The sequence below is a fragment of the Micromesistius poutassou genome (genome assembly GCF_964030765.1).
Source record: "Micromesistius poutassou genome assembly, chromosome: 8".
NCBI lineage: Eukaryota > Metazoa > Chordata > Actinopteri > Gadiformes > Gadidae > Micromesistius > Micromesistius poutassou.
Window position 1 is genome coordinate 7,927,709 of NC_140278.1, and position 14,640 is coordinate 7,942,348.

At 42.5% G+C, this 14,640-nt stretch overlaps 2 protein-coding genes across 2 annotated transcripts in view; one reads left to right on the top strand and one right to left on the bottom strand.

The window, feature by feature from the left end:
* Window positions 1-1,079: 1,079 nt before the first annotated feature.
* Window positions 1,080-2,091, bottom strand: LOC311351754 (uncharacterized protein; the record flags this gene model as incomplete). The annotated part of the gene is made up of 2 exons (XM_084471902.1): window positions 1,080-1,102; window positions 1,338-2,091. The coding sequence occupies 2 exons, from the start codon at window positions 2,089-2,091 to the stop codon at window positions 1,080-1,082; spliced, it is 777 nt and encodes a 258-aa protein (XP_084328028.1).
* Window positions 2,092-6,255: 4,164 nt separating this feature from the next.
* Window positions 6,256-14,640, top strand: part of LOC311351383 (sialic acid-binding Ig-like lectin 5) — a gene marked incomplete at both ends in the record, with an annotated part of 34,810 nt that continues 26,425 nt past the window's right edge. Inside the window, one exon of the mRNA XM_084471509.1 lies at window positions 6,256-6,301. Coding sequence (XP_084327635.1) covers window positions 6,256-6,301 — 46 coding nt within the window. The remainder of the gene's footprint in view (window positions 6,302-14,640) is intronic.

Genomic DNA, 14,640 nt, shown 5'->3' on the forward strand with positions numbered 1-14,640 from the left:
TTGATTTGATAAGTCATCCATATACACATTAAATAATATAGGAGACAAAATTCCACCTTGCCGCACTCCGTTACTAACACAGAATGGCGCAGATACCACATTACCCCATTTAACTTGAAACATTTGATGGGCATACCAAAACACTAGGATTCTCACTAGGAATTTAGGGACACCTCTATCTAGCAATTTCAAGAATAATTTTTCGTGATTGATTCTATCGAATGCCTTTGAAGCATCAATAAAACATAGGAATACAGATGAATTCAGACTTGTGTACCTAAACACAATTTCTTTAAGTGCATAAATACACAGGTCCGTTCCATGTTTTCTTTTGAATCCAAACTGGTTGTCAGAAGTACTAACATACATTTCTAGCTTTGTTAGTAATATTCGCTCCAGTACTTTTGACAGGCTACTGGCCAGTGCAATAGGTCGATAATTGTCCATACTGTTGATCTTACCAGCCTTGTCTTTAAGTACAGGCACTAACATTACAGACATAATAGAGTTGGGCAAGACCCCATGAACCAGACAGGAAGTAAAACACATAGAGAGCAAAGGACAGAGCTTATCACTGGCATATTTTAGATGTTCTGCTGTGATGCAGTCCATACCACAGGCTTTGTTGTTTTCCAACACATTAATGACATCACAGACATCTGATGCTCTAACTATCAAATCTGTAGAGAAACCAGTATATTCGTGATTGATTCTAACTGAGTTACTTTTGACACAATTAAAGAGATTACTGTAGTGCTCCCGCCACAGCTCAGCAATTTTTTCTGGGCTGTTAACACCTTCAATGTCAGATGATAGGGGGGTTTTGTTGTTATTCATGACTTTCACCTCTTTCCAGAAGTCAGTAATGTTGTTATTCTGTAACTTTCTGGCAAGGGAGTCTGCTCTCATTGTGTTTTCATTTTTCTTAATAAAACGCAATGCATACTTAAATTTGGCATTGGTTTGTTTTTTCATATCTAGCAATACCCCCTGTCTAGGTCTGCCTGCCTCTAACCAGAGTCTAAAAGCTCTCCTTGCCTCTGCGTGCTGCTCTGCCACAAACTCATTCCACCCAGGTCTTATGTTGGGTACCTTACATTTACTTTTACACAGAGGTTCACTGGAGTCATTAAGACATTTCACAATTTCATCATACATCACACATAATTGTTCAGCATGTTGCGCATTTTTACAATTCATATCTGAGCATATTAGGGCCTCTTTAGGCAATGCAATATTATTTAAAAGACTGTCTGTTCGCAATAAGTATCCAGTCATATCCTCTGTGCTCAATTTTCCCCAATCCAGTTTACTTGAGGAGGAAGGATTATTATTACTGGACAACAGGGGGATGTTCTCAATGTTTAACACTGCAGCAATAGGTATGTGATCAGAGGTGGCAAGTTCATAACATATCTCCAAGTTTTCCATAGAGGCATGAGCATCAGCTGTGGTCACAATATGGTCTAACCAAGATGTTGTGTGCCACGCTTCGCTGACATAAGTGAAACTTGTGTCAGGCAACATAACTTTAGTAGATATAATTAATTTAGACTCATTACAAAACTGCTGCAAGTGTGCTGCAAATAAAGATTTGCTATCTGTCATATCAGCATTAAAATCACCCATGACATAGACACAAGATGAGCTGTTATCCTCTATGAATGTCTGAATAAAGGCAAGCCTATTCAGGAATTCGTCCTCGTGCTCATATGACTCATATGGTGTATATATATTTAAAACAGTAAATTTCTTTTCATTATAATTAAACTCTAGTCCAATAGCCCAATCAACATTTAAGCGCACCACCTTCACCAATGGGTCATATTTAATATTCCACAATATAGCTACGCCACCAGCTATCCTACCTCGAACCAGTCTCGTGCTAAGATCGGTGGTGGACTCTCCAGCCCCATGAAAGTTCATGTGTAGTGTGTTTAACTTATCCAGATCTTGTTTCGCCAGCCAGGTTTCTTGCAGGCATAAAATGTCACATTCATCCAGCAGTGTGTCCACCACCAGACGTCTAGATCTGTCCGTAGCCGAATGTCCTACTCGCAAGCCGCGAGTGTTGTATGAGGCAATACGCATTTATTGTTCTTTGCCGCTCCCTACGGATAAGCTGGCATTCATCCCATCCTCAACCACAGATGCGACAGGCACTCCAGGATCGTTACAGTTCAGCAGCCCCTCATCCTGTGAGCGGAGGACATCCTCTGCACCAGCCGAGCCTCTGTCTGCTGCTCTAGGGCGACGAGGCTCATAGTAGCGTCTTACAAACGACCCAGCGGGCCACAACTGTGGATCGTACAGCTCCGCCACATCATTACACTCAGCGGCGACACAGAAGGAGTTAAATCTACTCTGTGTCGTCTCTACTTTTTTACATGTCACTTCCCTACCCAGCTTCATTTTTAAGTAGTCTCTGAGAGTGTTAGCGTCCACACTAAGATCAAACTTGGTAGCAAATACCCTTACCAGCTTTGTTTTGACAGCCAGAATATTGCTACCCACGCCAGTCCCAATTATGCCGGTCTTCTTTCTCAAGTGCCTCGCTGGAGTTTTTACAGTGTGAGGTGTCGGGCGTCTATGAGCAGATTTCTCAGTTACCTGCTTTAGCCGGCGCCCGTCCTTCACCACCATGCTCCACGCGGGGGACTGCGTCCGTCCAGCTCCCAGGGCTGGATCCACAAGCTGGGCAGGTTGATTATCCTCGGTCCCGCCAGGCGTTGCTGTCGGCCATCCGTTAGTGCATGGGGCAGGATCGGGACTCGGCGTCACAATCGAGGGCAGCCCCGATGTGCTGGGCGCTGAGCCTGGTCCTGGTCCTCCTATCTCCCCCGCAGAGAGGCAGGCAGCCGAAGTAGTTGCGTCCGGCCCACGAGGCTCCTCCACAGCAGTCAGACGGTTGTCGAGTTTAGAGGACACCACCCGCAGTGTTTCACAGGCAGCTACCTGATTGTCCATAGTTCTTTTTAGGTAGTCAATATCAACATTGATTTGCTGCATTTTGCCGAGGAGAGCAGACACATCCACGTGCTTAAATGAGACAGGGGGTAATTCATCCAAAAAGTGCGATACAAATCTTGGAATTTCTTCACCGCACTCATTAAGCACTTGTAGGCATAGTTTGACGTTGTTAATGTCCTTCTTTGGACCCCTGTAAGAGGTCCATCGTTTGTTGTGCGGAAAAAGCTCTGACAAAACCGCCTTGGAGGACTCAATCCGGTCAGAGCTGAAACTGCTCGTAACTATGGACACAATATCGTCGTGGCCTAGTGTACGCATTTTAACGACAATAAAGTTAAGCAGTTCATCCTCGACTATGACTCTGCCGTCTTTAGTATGATAAATCTCCGGTTTAATTCGAGAAAACTCTCGAGAGTGTTCTCCCACAGCACGCCGTGCTGCTGCACCGGCAGCCATCATGCCACTGACAGAGTACATTATTAACAGTATTAAAAGCTGCATCAACAGTATAAAAACAGAACACTTTACAGTAACATAACAGTATTAGCAGTATTCAAGTGGAAATCCTGAAGATTTATGCTTTGTTTTTTCTTTGGTGTTATGCTGTATTATCCCCCCAGGGGGGTATTCCATCAACCAAGCTAAACCCAAAGCCGGGCTTATTTTGCTTAGCCTGGCTTCTTTCAGCTAGAGTTGCGTTCCATCAATGTGGCTTAAGGGAATCTCCGCTAAGTAACCATGGTAACTTATCCGACCAAACAACCATCAAGCTAAACGCAAAGCCGGGCTTCTTTCAGCTAGAGTTGCGTTCCATGAACGTCACTTAAGGGGATAACCATGGCAATTTATCAGACCAAACTAACCTGGTCGGGAGCAGGTTAACTGTCAGGCTAACTTGAGCGGTGTTTCAGAGAAATCCATCTGTCGGCAACAATTGTACCATCAGAAGGTTCCGCCAAGCCTAGTCCTCACAATTTTGTCATAAATGTACATATATGAAGTACAAACAGCGTATATTTTCACTAATGGTCTAAGATTAAATGACGCAAATGAAATAATTCAATGAATTGCTATCTATTATTACTGTGGCTATTTGTTCAACACATTTTTACACAAATCTATGTATTATCGCGTTATCTGTAATCAGCGACTGGGTGAATGGTCTAGCACTTGCCCTGTGATACGTGCGACCCGAGTTCGCGTCTAGACTAATGTAGCATTCTTGGCGTTGGCTTCATTTTGTAATTCCCTTTATTCATTTCATTAATTCCCTAATTAAGAATATTCAAAGAAATGAAAAATAAATGGCATGAAAAGTTATTTGATTTCTCTAGTAATCTTTCCTATATTACTATTACTTGCGTTGGGATAGAACCCCGGACGCCCGGGTACAAGTCTGACACGTTAACTCGAGACTATCTCCCTGCTTATAAATCCATGGTCAATATTAAATTAAAATATGTTACGCTTAATACTACTTACGCATTCAACAGATCGCCGATCTTTGTGCCAGGCAGCCTCCCTGTTTCTATTAATGGTTACGGTGTTCCCTTTTTGAGTTATTATATGCGTGTACTCCTCATAGACCTCCACAAGCAGCTTCTGTTCGCCGCTGGAAAAGATCCCGCTCGGTCCTTTTCGGACATTTGATCCATGATTCAACATTCACGGTTCTGGGCTGGTTACATATCTTGTGAACGCGCGTAATCCACGATAACGTGAGCCTGGTTTGAACTAACCTGAGCAAGGCGCGGCTGAACTGCGTTGATGGAACGGCTTTAGCCTCAAGTGGAAGTTGGCGCTAGTTCTAACCAGGCTTAATCAACTAATCGCCGCTTTCGTTAGCGACTTTGATGGAATACCCCCCAGAGTCGCCATCAACACCAAGTCCATAACATTCATAGTACTGCAAAATAAATGGATTTCATCAGTAAGCCACAGTCTCAAGCACTATTGTGTTACCTTATTTGGCAATACATTGTCAAGATTGCCAACACAAAGGTGTTGTATGTAACACACTCACTGAACTACATCATACATTGACCATGATAAGTCATCAGCGATGAAGGACACTGTGGCAGTGTGTTTGGATGACGGCTGGTCTAAGCAGCCTCACCTGGCGGAGTCTGATTGGACTCTGGGGCTGGGTGAGGCTGCACACCTGTTGCACATTGAGTATTCAGTGTGCACAGGTTAAACCAGCCGTCTCCACTCGGCAGCGGAGTACCCTTGCCATGTTCATTATCACACTTATGCAATAAAAAATATTTTTAACACCACCACCCTAAGTCCTTTGTCTGGAGGAGCCCAAAATAAGTCACCTAGGTGGAGTGGGGCAGCCACCTAGGTGGAGTGTAACATGGACATGCTGGCATACAGGCAGTATAAACAGAGCAGGATCAACAGTATCAACACGGAATAGTAGTAACAGAACGGTATTAACAGAGCAGTATTAACAGTTGTGACGACCCTGTGGCTCTAGGAGACTGGGGGCGGGTCCTCTGCTCATTGTGCTGGAGGTCGTGGGAGGAGCCAGTGGCTCATTACGGAGAGGTGGAAGCACCTTTGTCACGTGTTCTCAGAAGCTGCCAACAGTCTTCAAGCACTCGACACCAGTGATCTCAACTTCCCGTTTTTTTGTTCCATGAAGCTATGTCTGCTCATCTACATTTTATTAAGTTCCTCATTCACTGACCTCCCACAGGCGTGGACAGAAAGCTGAAGTCAAGTTTTTACTCTTCAGGAACTTCATATCACGTCCTTCACCACTCTATCACGTAAGTCAACTCTATGTCTGGTTGCTAGAACAAAGGAACATCATTACTATTTACATATATTGATATATATTAGTTTTATTGTTTTAGTTATTAAGTTTTATTCATGCAATATCTGTTTTAGTTTGACCTTTGGCAGACAAACACCATGTTTTATCTTTTGTTTTCCTGTTTATATCTGTCTAAACTTATCAAGAGTTGAACACGTCCAATTAAATGTTATGTTTTAAGGTATTACATCACATGAGCAGGGTTATTATCATTGTTCTTCTTTGAATATTGGTATTATATGCTTGAAAATGAATGAATTTTCCAGTGGTAGATTTACTGGTATTTTGAAATAGACATTTCTATAGCAGTTTACAGTGTCTTACTATAATTAGTGGCATACTGAATACCTTAAGTGTAGTTCGATATTAAGTGTAGTACTCTTAAGTTAATGTCCTCTATAGTTATAATGATGAGATTAAGAGATTTCTGGATTTCTGCTGATGAAGTTCTGGAGGAGAACATGACTGGATCCTGGAGACTATTCCTGCTCTGTAGTCTCCTGCAAGGTAACCATCTCAACCCTCTCTGTTGATACCTGGAGTAGGTACTAGGGCTGCACAATATATCAAATTTTTATCACGATGACGATATTGGCTTCCCACGATGACACGTAGTGTTCTCACGATATTTCAAATGCGTGCTCCCCACCCACATTTTTTTTTTTTAATAATGCATCCGCAAAAAAAAGAACCAAAAAAGAAACAAGCCCCGCCCATTCTCAATATGAGAATGAGGAGTTGTCGTCACGGCACAGAGCCCTCCCCCCTTCCCGCCATGTTGGAAGGTACGCCCCTCCGAATGCAGCTGAACTTTGCGTTATTGTTGACACAGTAGCTGCTAGCAGAGGAGGTTGTTGCAATTCTGTACTGTTTTAACAATGCCTGGAAATAACTGCTGCGTTTAAAACTACTCCAATGCCTCACACGATCGTCAAGGATACCATAAGAACAGTGGGTTACAGTTTGTCAGGTTCCCTAAATGGACAACGCACTTAAAGGCCAATGTGCAGGTTAAACACCACTGTCGATTAATGGGTACATAAAGCACTCAAGATATGTATATAAAGTTAGAAATGTCTCCAAAATGGTGTTAAAGTCCAGTTTTTGTAGTTTTTGGTTAGTAACGGTTATTTTTTTACGCGCTCGGCGATGACGTCACATGAGGTAGTCGTGGTGGAAGGTAGCCTCAGCCTTGAAGCTGCTACTAGAGCACTATGTATGCCGTCTAACTGGGATGAGGAATAGGCTCAATGGGAAGAGGTGGCAAGACCCACAGTTAACATTTATGATATTTCGAACCGGTTAGACGTGAGAGGGCGAATGAGGAAATACCGAGAGCCGATGGCCGTCAAAGACAAATAAATGCATGGTCAGAGGAGAATGACTGGAGAGTTGGTGAAGTGTCCTGGTGAGCTATTTAGAAACGCACCAAGGAGCGCTGGAGCTAGTAGTCTATGAACAGCAGTCCATACAATAACAACTTTTTTTTTTTTACTGTCAGTGAATAGCATCGAGTGAAAGTCAACGTTTTCTTTATATCTAGTGACAGTGATTATGTCGTTGGCTTTATTTCTAAGCTTGTACCTCTTTCTCCGGTGAAAATGTTGTTTGCAAACGTAACCGAAGCCGAGTAGGCTGGTCATGGCTTCAGTGTGATTATTTTTGATAGTGCTAACTAGTTTTCCTCGTGATTGATTGTCATTGACACCGTCAGGGTACCGCTTACCGGGACAGGGAGAGAGAAGTAAGCGTGTCTTTGTCACTGTGTTTGGCAGGTGTCTGTGTGGGCGGTGTCGTCCCATGGAAACTGTGGTGGAGAGCTTGTGTTGTAGGGAGGTGAGCGCGTTTTGGTCGCTGGTCGAGGAGCTTACCCCGATGTAAGTGTAGCATTCCCAGCTGGACTTTATTCAGACTTTAATTAGCGATGCACTCCATAAAGATGACTGATGGCCCATGGTGCGGTATCAACCATTTATTTCCACACATACACACCACAGATACACCATAAGAGCTGTTCGCCTTCCAGCTAGGTGCTATTAAAAGGATGAACAATGCTTCATATGTTTTGTGAACAGTTCTAAGCATGAACAAACGTGTTCACCTCTTAAACCTTCCTTTCCGTCTGAGTCGCGCACCGAGAGACGGCAGGTAAACGTCTCTGTGGCCTTTCAAAATAAAGGTCCCACAACAAAGTGCAAGTAAAATTCGCTATGAATATTAATCAGAAACATATTTAGGGCACCATACAAATTTGAATGAACAAATGTGATATCCAAGGCACTATAAACCAATCTCAATAATATAAAATATGATAAAACAAAATTATATGGGTCATTTACACTCCCACCAAATCATTAGTGTTTCAAATATAGTCAAATCAAGCATGTGCAAACACAAATGATTTTTTAACTCAAAATAACCATAGACCATAGACCTGGTAAGAAAGAAGTGTCAAGTACTTCAAAACAAATGAAAACACATCTTAATAGATGCAAGGCATGTGCTAGTTTGTAACTAACTAGTCACTATCTAGTAACAAGACCAGTTTCTGAACAGGCCGTTCAAGCACTGACTGCTTGGTGAGACGTTCACCTTTCTTGCCTAGTTTTCTATCACCTAGACAGATTTTCACCCTCCTAACCAGTCCATCCCTATCCACTGTAGTTTCTGAAACTCTACCCAACCTCCATTCATTTCTAGGCAGATCATCATTTTTCATCATCACTACATCCCCTTTTTGTAGGTTTCTCTTCGGGGTGTGCCAGCGTTGCCGGATGGCGATGTTGGATAAATACTCTTTACGCCAACGGCTCCAGAACTGCTCCGCTAAGTACTGTACATGGCGCCACCTCTTTCTCGCATACGTATCTTCTCTGATGAACTTGCCGGGGGGAGGAAGAGCTGGGGTAGACTTCATGGTAAGAAGTTGGTTAGGGGTAAGCGGCTCAAGACTGTTGGGATCATTGAGGTTTTCAACAGTGAGAGGGCGACTATTAACTATTGTCATTGCTTCATAGAAGAATGCTCGGAGGGACTGTTACGGTTGCCGTCTAATGTGCATTTGTTGTTTTGAGTGATTCTGTTATGCAAATCAAGCTGGGTGAATCCCTGTCGATGATTGGTCCTTCCCCTTCCTGGATTTCACCGAAGCTACCAATCAGGAGTCTTCAATCAAGCCAGCTGCATATAAATAGCGTGTGTGTCCACAGTTCGGCGCGGCTGTGAACCAGTGAGCAGTCCGCCTCGCTATTGCTGCCTACTTTTTGTGTTTGTGTAGAGATCTAGAGTGTTTATATCATTGTATTGCCTGGCTGCGATTGAGTGATTTCAGCCAGTGTTTTTTGTTGTAACCTTTGTGGCCTGTTTAGTTTTAGGTTGTACCAAGAGTTGGACACCCCTTTTTTGGTTGAGACCTTTTGTAAACCGCAGAATAACTGCTAGTTTGTTAAGCTTATGGGTGCTGATCTCTTTCTGTTCTTTAGTATCATTTAGTCAACTTCGTTTTGTATACCAGTTATTTATCAGCATCTGTATAGCCTCCCTTTGTTATAATTCCTTGTGCATGTGCACTCTCCTCAGTCAATTAAACCCCGGATTTTGACCTGAACCTGTCCATTGTCACCTTTCCATTTCCTTTACCATCCCAATCACATGTTACTGCTCTTAAAACGAGCCGGGTCGTAACAGGGACGCATCGTCCAGATTTCCAGGAGAGAGAGAGAGGGTCGAGTTGAGGACACTCCTGACCGTCCTAATTTGACGCTCCCACACTCCGCCGACGTGGCTTGAACCTGGTGCATTCATGATGAAGTCGCACTGATTCTCAGAGAGAAAGATTGCCAGTTTGTCAATATCAACTTCTTTAAGAGCTTCCTTCAGTTCATTTTTAGCTCCTAGGAAGTTGCTTCCTTGGTCAGATTTTATCTGGCGCACTGCACCACGTATGGCAATGAAGCAGCGCAGTCCATTTATGAAGGAATCTGTTGACATGTCCTCCAGCATTTCGATATGAATGGCTCTGGAGGAGAAGCAGGTGAAGAGAAGGCCATATCTTTTGCACACACGCCGTCCTTGTTTCGTGTAAAAGGGTCCAAAGCAGTCCATTCCACAGTATGTAAATGGTGGAGATGGATCCAAACGCTCTGGTGGGAGATCGGCCATTCTTTGCTCTTCTGTGTGTCTCCTGAGCTTTCTACACATCACACATTGGCGAAGATGAGATGCCACGGCTCGACCAATCCCCGATATCCAGTAGCCCTTTGACCTGATTTCGTTGATGGTCATTCCTTTACCTTGATGTTTAGCCTTTTCATGACAGTGGACGATGATCATCTTCGTGACGTGATGTTCCTTCGGAATGATCGCAGGATGTTTGGCTGCGTGAGGGAGATTTGAGTCACCGAGTCTACCTCCCACCTTGATCACACCATCATTGTCCAGAAAGGCGTCGAGGCAATGCATCTCGTTGTGGAGTGGCAGCCGAGAGCCTTTCTTCAGAAGCTTCAATTCCTCTGGATATGTCTGTCTCTGTAAATCTTTGATTATGAGGCGCTCCGCGTCCTCTCGTTCCTCCACTGTAGAGAGACCATTGGATTTGTCTTTGTTGATTCGTCGAAGGATACGCGCCACTGCTCTAACAGCCCGGGACCAAGATGAGAACCCTGACAGCCGATCTGCCAGGGAGTCTTGCTCTGTAGTTTCTGTGCTCAGTGTCTGAGCGCCTTTCACTTCTGGGTCTCCAAGTGGCAGTTCCGAGATCACCTCCTCTGAGAGGCCGATTTCCCTTTCCCATAAAAACGCAGGTCCTTGGAACCAGTCTGATGATATCAGCTCACTGATGGTTAGGCCTCTGGAGGCGTGATCCGCCGGATTTTGGTCAGTGGGGACATATCTCCATTGCTGTTGAGACGTGCTGAGGTGTATCTTCTGGATGCGGTTGGCCACGAACGTGTGGAAACGTCGAGCCTCGTTGTTAATATATCCTATAACGACTTTAGAATCAGTCCAGAAGTACTCCTTGGCATCAGCGTATCCAAGTTCTTCTTTTAACACATTGCTGGTCTTCACTGAGATGACTGCAGCTGTTAGCTCTAATCTCGGGATTGTGGTGACCTTCGTAGGAGCAACACGAGACTTTGCCATGATTAGGGCACAGTGGATGTCTCCTTCTTCATTTCTGAGTCTCAGGTATGAACACTGCCCGTAGCCAATCATGCTTGCATCGGAGAAGTGGTGTATCTCTTGTCTCGTAACCCTTCCAAAGTTTGCAGGTGCGTAACTCCGGGGAATGTCTATCTTCTCCATGTTGGTAAGGTCATTTTTCCATCTCTCCCACCGTGGACGAAGTTCTTCAGTCAGGGGATCATCCCAACCCGTTCCCTGTCTGCACATTTCCTGCAGCACTCCTTTTCCGATTAGCAAGAATGGGGCGACAAACCCTAAGGGGTCGTACAAGGAGGCAACCATAGACAGTATACCTCTTCGTGTTGCAGGTTGGTCCTTGAGGTTGACGTTGAACTTTAAGCAGTCTGACTCGATGTGCCATTGGATACCTAATGCTCTTTCTGCAGGTAGATCATCAAAGGTAAGGTTGAGATCTTTAATGTCTGATTCACGTTCAGATGACGGTATGCTCTCTAAGACAGCTCTGTCGTTGGACACAAATTTGTGGAGCCTAAGACCACCTAGGGCACAGAGTTCTCTGGCTTCTTGAGCGAGCTGAATAGCCTTTTCCGTACTGTCCATACTTGCGACCCCGTCATCGACATAAAAGTCTCTCATAATGAACTGTGAACCTAGAGGGTACACAGTAAATTTGCCTGAGTAAAATGTACTCAAATTGAAGAAAATTTGACTCTGCCGCAGATAACATTTGGTCCCTCTCTAAAAAGAGTAGAATTTACTCTTTTGGTAGAGCTGTTTTTCCAGAGTGAAATTTCCTCAATCCAGAGGTAATATTTGACTCTTTGTGGTGGTAATTGACTCTTTTCAGTGGGTTTTAAAATTAACTCTAACACTATTTTACTCAGTTCAGAGCTACATCAACTCTATTGAGAGAAACTCTAAAATTCTTCTAACCCAATTTTCCTCAGCTTTCAGAGTTGTTTATCCTCATATAAGAGTCATTTATCAACTCTTTTCAGAGTTATTTTTTATAATTATGCATTTCTTCTGTTTTACGACTAACAATTAACTGAAATAATTAACCAAACAAGATGTGTACCTCTGTATGTCTCACTTTATTTCTCAGGCACTTCTTTTCATTATTGCAGTGAATTCACTTGTGATTACAAAAACAATAAATAATACAGAAACAACAAATACAATGAAAACAATAAAAATAATACAATAAAACAAATAAAATGAGTATAGAAGAGGTTGCAAAGACATAAGAGGAAGACTGAGAAAAGAAGACAAAAAAAGAGGAAGACAGATGAGAAGATGAAGACTGAGTGAAGAGATAGACCTCTTAAGAATAAGTTCGCCTCTGAGGCTCCCGGTTCCCTCGGTCAAATGTCTATGGGAAATAGCATGGTGTTTTTGAATGATCGTACATAACAAACTCTGTAGGTGGCGAAGAACTAAAAGTTGCGTCACATTTTGAACTACACCACTACCACTTTTTCCATCTAGTTTCCACTGTAGTTTTGGATTGTCGGTGCCGTTAAAGTAGCATTAATAATCGTTTACTACTTTAACGGCACCGACAATCCAAAAACCCAGTCGAAACTAGATGGTAAAAGTGTGTAGTTCAAAATGTGACGCAGCTTTTAGTTCTTCGCCACCTACAGAGTTTGTTATGTACGATCATTCAAAACACCATGTTATTTCCCATAGACATTTGACCGAGGGAACCGGGAGCCTCAGAGGCAAACTTATTCTTAAGAGGTCTATTAAGAGTAGTGAAGAGAAGAAATATAAGAGAAGAGGGAGAAATTACATGAAACAATAAGGCACAATAAACAAATCTGTATCACCGCCATAAGACATCAGTATATCAAATATTCTGTGGTAAAAAATACCTTTTATGTCTAAGACAAAGGGTGCCTCTGTTGTATGCAAAACCTTGTAAGCATGGACATGTTCATTTAAGCATATGGTTTCTAAAGCAGTTGTAATAAAAATAACCTGCTCATCTTTGATTACAATTTTCTGGATAACATGGAAAACTGGTAACTCATTTTCGACTTTCACACATATGGCCAAACCAGGCCGAAATACATTTCCATTGCATTTCACCCATTTAACATCAATAACCTTAGTCCAAACAGGCACTTTAAGGTTTTCAGAAACTTTAGTCCCAACTTCCATTTCATTCAAGGGTTTAATTTTGCCTGGACCCATTTTTAGGTCATTTGGATCAAATGTTTGCCATAAGTAAGCCATGTGACACTGGTGTTTTTTTGCTAATGTCTTTGTAATGTTCTTGAAGCTTTTTAGCTGCCTTTTAAAGAAGTTGTGTTTTGCCTCGTATCTCATACACCAACTATGAATCAGTGGTCCAATTTTCTGCATACATCGTGGATAATGCACCATATGGTGATGCTTTGGCAGTAATCTATTGCTTGGATACAAATGCTTGAATAAGCGATGGTGCTCAGAAATGAGATGTTTCAGGTAGATGGTGATACCTGAGGAGACAACTGAAGAAAACACTATGCTGACAATCTGCAGCAATAAAATGAACAAATACCAGTGTTGATCATTAGGATGCACAAGATCTCCAAACATAATGGGTAGATGACGTAGTAAACACCAGCTCTGAATGGCATTTAAGCCCAAGTCATTCGAACCCTCTACTAATTTTACACCAGGTGGTTTGTTGTTTTGTTCCATGAAGCCATAGTTGAAACTCTGAATTCTCCTATGCACTTCTGCTGATGTAGTGTAATTCCTAATCAGGTGCTGAATGAGTAATTGCATTTCGTACTGTGCAACACCCTCCAATATATCGTGCATTATATCAACTGAGAAGTTTGCAGTTGTGTGAAAATATTGCAACGAATTCAAAGGGCAAGATTTTTTTACTCCCATCACATAAGGTAAAGTGGGATTGGTCTGCATTGTCTGGCAGTGTTCAACATGAAGCTCTTTAGTTCGAAATGACATCTTTGAACTATCTTCAGTAAATTCAGTTTGATAGTCTTCTTTCTCTAATAGGCAAAAGCGGCAACAGTATCTAGCACTAAACGATTCCACAAAACCAAATAAAGAATGAATACCAAGGTTGTCTCCAGTAACTTGTATAATGGTTCCATAAACGCTGTGATCAAATAGAGGAATCTGAATTCCATTTGTTTCAAGAGCTGAGACATCCTGGACAAGTGGCGCTAGTATTTTCTCTAACCCATACGTTTTGATATCTTGTGCATGAAACAAAGCAGCCAAATGGATATTTAGCAAACTTGAATTGTATTTAGGTGAAACATTTCTGAGGGTAAAATAGATGGCTCCTAACTTATGTATTCCTCTTTTTGATCCAAGGGGGTTACAACACTCAAATTCGTCAAAAAAGAGCTGGATCTGTATAGCATGCTCTTGTTTTGAGAAGAGCGCATGATCCTTAAAGAATTCTCCATCCTGTATGTCATATAGTAAATGTTGACTTTGTTTAGGATCTCTAATCAACATATCTTTGATATTTGGGTGATTGTAAATTGACTTCAGCGTCTCAAGAATTGGTATGTACATAAATTTATCTTTGACAGTGGTTTGTAGAAAAGTTCTAGTTGTTCTGTTAAGTCGTGTAGCAAATCTTGTTCCAAGAACAAATTCAACTGGATCTATCTTCCCCCATTTCTCAGAAAAATAGACCATTCTCTTGCTCTCACTGTTTAATACAACAA